The sequence below is a fragment of the Nycticebus coucang genome, chromosome 9 (assembly GCF_027406575.1).
Source record: "Nycticebus coucang isolate mNycCou1 chromosome 9, mNycCou1.pri, whole genome shotgun sequence".
Taxonomy (NCBI): domain Eukaryota; kingdom Metazoa; phylum Chordata; class Mammalia; order Primates; family Lorisidae; genus Nycticebus; species Nycticebus coucang.
In genome coordinates, this window is record NC_069788.1 from 48,584,789 (window position 1) to 48,590,884 (window position 6,096).

At 46.8% G+C, this 6,096-nt stretch overlaps 1 protein-coding gene across 1 annotated transcript; it reads right to left on the reverse strand.

Moving 5' to 3' along the window:
• Nucleotides 1–508: 508 nt before the first annotated feature.
• LOC128594096 (cytochrome c oxidase assembly factor 7-like) lies at nt 509–1,275 on the reverse strand. Its single transcript, XM_053602635.1, has one exon. It carries the CDS (start codon nt 1,273–1,275, stop codon nt 580–582), a length of 696 nt encoding a protein of 231 aa, XP_053458610.1. The 3' UTR covers nt 509–579.
• Between the last annotated feature and the right edge of the window lie 4,821 nt (nt 1,276–6,096).

Below are 6,096 nucleotides of genomic sequence, written 5' to 3' on the forward strand. Positions count from 1 at the left end.
AACCTAAAGCCTAACAGCCTTTAACCTTTGTTGTAAGTCCTTCCTGATTTCTATGAATTTACTGAAAGATCTAACTCTTAAGGCAAAAAGCAAGCCTACATCAGTCATTATATAAGTCAGAGGTGGTGGTTACGACTATTTAGCTGTTCTTAGCTCAAGACCTCTATTACCTAAATCAAGACACTTTCTGATTTTCAAGCCCTCACAACTAAACAATGATGATGATGATGATGATGATGATGACAATGACAAATGGCTGATGTCAGGCCCTGTGGCTGCTGTTTTCCAGTTTGCTGCTATCCACCCCCAACTCTCATCTCTATGGCTCTCTAGTTTGCTCTTATTTTTCACAGAGTTTCAAGAGTTTGAAAATTAAGATCTGGGTATCTTCACAGAACATACTCAGATAAAGGAACGGACTGAAATAAACACTGCAGGCTGCATTCCTGCGAGTAACACTCTGGGGCAATGGATCTCTGTAACCAGTGCTACTGATTCAGATAGAGCTGTGTCAGGCCTCAAAAACAGGCAATGCCAAGTCTCATGCTGTTTGTTGCCTGGGAGGGAAGATGGGCCGTATTACCCAAACGTTAAGGGCTGGATGTTTTTCTGCTGTTCTTTGTGTAGCTGCTGGGCCCGATTTTTTAGCAGCTCAGCCTTGGCCTCATCCTTGTCGACACCATGCCCCAGCTTGTACATGCAGCTAGCATTGGCACAGGCCCAAACATGGCCCAAGCCACAGGCTTTCATCGAGTATTTACATGCCAGGCCCATGTCTCTGGGAAAGCCAGAGGCACCCTGCAGGAACATGGCACTGAGGTTGAGGCAGCTGGAGGCATAGCCACCATCACAGGCTCTTGTATAGTAGTCCCTGGCCTTCCCCACGTTGGGCTGGCCATCCTCATTGACCTGTCCATCATGTGCCAGGAGACCAACATTGTGACATGCTTCTAGAGACTTCTTTCCAGGCTTTTCACATGCCATCAAAAAGTAGCTGAAAGCAGCTTTCAGGTCCTGGGTCAGTCCACCTTTTCCAGTCACATAATAGGCTCGTAGTTTGTAGCAGCTTTCGCTGTGCTTGTTATCTTCACAGTTGAACTTCAATATTTTGGCAGCTTCAGCAAAATTCTTCTGGATCCCTTCCAAATAGTCCACCAGCCGATAGCAACCGTCTGGGTCCTTCTCGCGATAGCACTGGCAGTTGCATTCCACTTCCAGGTTCTCCAGAAAGGACTTCACCTGCTCCTCATCCTGGAAGTCCACCACGCCAGCCATGGCTCCGGCTCCCATGCCTGTTTTTTCTATTGTGTCTATTCCCTTGAACCTCCTCAGAACTACTGTGGAGGAGAGATAAGTAAGTGAAGGCTCGGTGCTCCCGGGTGTCAGTGCTCCCGGTACCCTAGAGAAGCATCAGCCCAGCTTCCGCAACTAGGGCTTCAGCAGGGGGCTGGGAAACCTGTACGTCCACATGGAAAATAATGATATTGGACAAAACCTGCATCCTTTACCTTACACTGTATTTCAAAATTAACTAAGAATGGATCAAAGAACTAAACTTAAGAGCTAAACTTATAAAACTGTAAAGAGAAAACTGAGGAAAACTGTATGGATAATGAGATTGCAGTGGTTTCTTGGCTGGATGATGAAAAGCACAATCAATACAAGAAAAATGATAAATTAGACTTTAGCAAAATTTAAAAACTTTTGTTTATCGAATAACACTGTTAATACGGTGAAAAGAAAATGCACAGAATGAAAGGAAATATTTGCAAATCATCTATGTCTGATGAAGGATTAATATCCAGGCTGGGCTGGTGGCTAAGCCTGTAATCCTAGCACTCTGGGAGACCCAGGTGGGTGGATCACCTGAGCTCAGGAGTTTGAGACCAGTATGAGCGAGAGCAAGACCCCATCTCTACTAGAAATAGAAAAACTAGCTGGGAGTGGTGGTGCATGCCTGTAGACCCAGATACTTGGGAGACTGAGGCAAGAGGATCAGTTGAGCCTAAGAGTTCGAGGTAGAAGTGAGATTTGGTGATACCATGGCACTCTACCCAGGGTGACAGAGCGAGACTCTGTCCTAAAACAGAAAAAAAAAAAAATCAATATCCAGAATACATAAAGAACTACAGCTAACAATAATAAAAATAAAACCCTTTCAAAATGGGTAAAAAACATGAATATCATGAATATGTCAATTCAGTTCTCCAAAGAAGATACACAAATGGCCAATAGGCACATGAAAAGATATTCTTCACTAGTCCAAGTTTAGTGAGGATGTGGAGAAACTGCAATCCTTGGACACTGCTGGTGGGAATGTACAATGGTGCAGCCACCATGGAAAACAGCACAATGGTTTCTCAAGAGACTAAAAATAAAATTGCCACATGATCCAGCAGTTCCACTTCTGGGCATATACTCAAAAAAGTAGAAGCAGGTACTGGAACAGATTTTTATGAATCATGCTCATAGCAGCTTCACTCCCCTAGTCAGAAGGTGTAGGCAACCCAGTGCTCCTCAGTAGATGAATGAATAAACGCAATGTGGAACACTTACATGTATACACACCACACACACACACAGAGAATATTATTCAGCATTAAAAATGACTGAAATTCTGATACAGGCTACAACATGGATGAACCTTGAAAACATGATAAGTGAAATAAGACAGAAAAAAAAGGCAAATATTATATGATTTCACCTGTAAGAGGCAGCTCAAACAGGCAAATGCACAGAAACAGAAAGTCGAATAGAGGTTACCAGGGGCTGAGAAGGGAGAATGGGGAGTTATTGTTTAATGGGTACAGAGTGTCTCTTTGGGATGATGAAAAGATTCTGGAAATGGATATTTGTGGTGATTGTAAGGATTGTAATGTGCTCAGTGCTGCTGAATTGTACACTGAAACATGTTTAAAGGGTGGATTCTGTTATGTATATTTACCACAATTTTTTTTTTTTTTTTTTTGTAGAGACAGAGTCTCACTTTATGGCCCTCGGTAGAGCGCCGTGGCCTCACACAGCTTACAGCAACCTCCAACTCCTGGGCTTAAGCGATTCTCTTGCCTCAGCCTCCCGAGTAGCTGGGACTACAGGCACCCGCCACAACACCCGGCTATTTTTTGGTTGCACTTTGGCCGGGGCTGGGTTTGAACCCGCCACCCTCGGTATATGGGGCCGGCGCCTTACCGACTGAGCCACAGGCGCAATTTTTAAAAGTGTATACCAAGACAAAATCCAATCTCTTCTCACACCTCCCTGGGGGAGCAAAGAGGAAGGGCCTCCCAGCTGGGCCCTGTGTTCACTCTCACCCCTTCTGTCCATCTCCCATGCAAGAGGTAGCGTGATCCTTTCAAATGGGAATCAGAACACGTCCTCCCCACCACGTCCCAGGAACACTCCAGCGTCTCCCCTTCTCAGGCACAATGAAATCCCAGCTCCTCACCTTTTCCTACAAGCCCCTCATCATGGGCCCCTCTGGCCTCATCCCACTACTCTCAGCCCAGCTCACTCCTCTCCACTGACCCTGCCTCTCATCACTGCTCCATCCTGTCTCAGCACCTGCCCCTGCTATGACTCCCCATATGCTCCTCCTCCTCAGGTCCACAGGGCTCCCTCCTCTCACCATGCAGGGCTCTGCTGTCCTATGCGGGGGTCAAGTCCTCAGAAACATCTTAGCCAGTCTCCTGATCCTCAGCACCACCAATCTCCTAGCCCAGGCATATTTTCCCTGTGACAATTATCACTGATATCAGAATAATTGTTTTTATTTGTTGTCTGTCTGTATCACTGAAACACATTCACGGAGGCAGGTACCTACTCTCATTATCACTTTTATCACCAGCATCTAGAACAGTCCCAGCACAGAGTAGGGCCTCAGTGAGTATGTCCTGAATGAGTGAATGAATAAGCCAATATAAGTCAGTGTTGTGCTTTAGAAAAGCAATTTGATAACATGTGTGAGGATCCTTAAAAAATGATTCTGCCCTTTGACCTAGTAATTTGTATTTGAGAAATCTATGACTTGACAAGAAAATCTAAAATTCAGAAAGACGTTTAGGTACAGGATGTTAACCAGATGTTATTTACAGCGATAAATAAAGTCCTCAAGGGAAGAGTGGCTGGGCCCTCAGTTTGGAAATAGCACACGGCAGGGACAAGCAGTGATTCAGAAGAGTCTGGAATGTCATATGCAGTTGTTTATTGATGATAACGCTTTGAGAAACAAGATTCTAAACACACCATACAGCCCGACTGCACTGAGCAGCCCTGCACAGACGGGCACAGACGGGCACAGACACAGAAACGGGGGTGGCTGTCAGCGCAGCTCCAGGGCCCCTTCCCACAGAGGTCTGTGGGGAGCTGCAGGGAGAGGTAACCAGGACCTCCCAGGGGAGACAGTGGGTGGTTTCCCCTCTTTCTGCTCCTCTGCGTTTTTATACTTTCTGTAATTGAAGTGAAATTTTGATGAAAAAGTCCAGATACCCTGTCCCAGCTCCACTTGAAGCAAACTCTCTCCTCTAGATGGCAGGAGGCAGAAATTCCTATTGGTGGCTCCTTGGGAAGGAGGAAATGAGCTCTTCCCCCAGGGAGACTGATCTGACTCCAGATACAGGGGTTGGCTGAGGATAACCTGCTCTCATATAATACTAACATCACCTCATCTGAGGAAATGGGGTGGAGTCCTTCTTTTTTCAGTGTGAGTATCTGAGTCCCTGAGATCCTGAACACCTGGCATGGCTTTTCCAGAAATCTTGGCCTTGCAACTTCAAGGGCACTCACTGAGTCTCTGGGAAGCCCACTCAGCATGTACCACATGGGTCACAACCTGGGAACATTCCCACCTGCAGACTACCCACAGCGGGGGATGCTGAAGGGAGTCCCAGGGGAGAGCCCAGCTGTGGGTGATGGGGTGAGGGGGTCAGTCAGCCACTAAGTGTGGGAGCTGGTGCTCTTGGAGCTCTCTGGCGTTTCCTCCTGAAGCCCTTGATACCATGTGAAATTAGTACACAGGCAGAGAAAGTTTATTTCACAGAAACATTAGACTATAAAGATGTAAAAAGTTTATTTACTTTCTCAAGATGGGGTGAGGGGAGGAGAGAGGGAAATGGCCTGGCAAGAGGGAAGGTGGAAGGGGCCAGCAGGTGAGGAAAAGCTGCTCTGGCTTTAAAAGGTAAAAATGGTTGTTTTTCTTTCTCTGCTGCAGACTGAGAACAGAAACTGCTGTCAGGGAGTTGGCTTCCCCCTTCCTCTTTCCCCTGCAGGCGGGTATTTTCTAGGGATGTGGTTTTGGCAGGAACCAAGGCAGTGCGCTGGAGCAGGGAGCTTGCCCTCCTACTGTCCCCGTAGGGCTCTTCCAGGCAGAGAAAACAAAACTCTCAGAGAGGACAAGTTAGGCCACAGGTGTTTTAATTAAATAAAACAAAGAAAGGAGTTATGTTGTGAGTTTTTTCTTTAAAGGAACCATTATGTGCTGTGGGTTTGTCTTGCTCCTGTTTGACAGTTTTCCTCTGTTAGAACCTCATTAATGAGGTCACCTTTAAACAGCCCTGGACCCCTGAAGACACCAAAACTACATATTCCCTGTGCAGCAGGCTTATCCTCTGAAATGTAGACATGAGTGGCCTCATCTAAAGCCAACATTGTCACTCCTAGTGACATCCCAATTGGATAATCCCCAACTCCCACTGAAATTGGCCTCAGAGTTGCTGCTGAGCACCTGGAGCCAAGGCAGGAAGTTGTTTCAGGGTTTGCACCTGGATGATCCGAAGGGTGGTCCTGGAAGGTAGTGTCTGAGCAGGTGGGCTCTAGGGGGCATGCAAGTGGCTGATGAGGGGGACACTAGACAGGTGGGAGGGCTCCAAAGTGAGTCTCAATGGGCCCTGTGGCCCAGCACAGGGATTTGGAAAATCTTCTTCCAGCCATTTTTCCCTGTGGTTTCCCATTCTACTTTCTGTCTGCTAGGCCATCCCAGGCAACCCCTTCATCTGTAACCATTTCCCAAACACCCACTGTGTGCTGGGCATTAGAGGAGTTGGAGCTGAGCTAAGAGTAACCAAGCCCTCTTTGCCCTCAAGGTTGGACCAGTCTTGCTCA

What these genes read in the sequence shown, in the direction of transcription:
- LOC128594096 (XM_053602635.1), bottom strand. Translation starts at nt 1,275, where the DNA reads ATGGCTGGCGTGGTGGACTTCCAGGATGAGGAGCAGGTGAAGTCCTTT.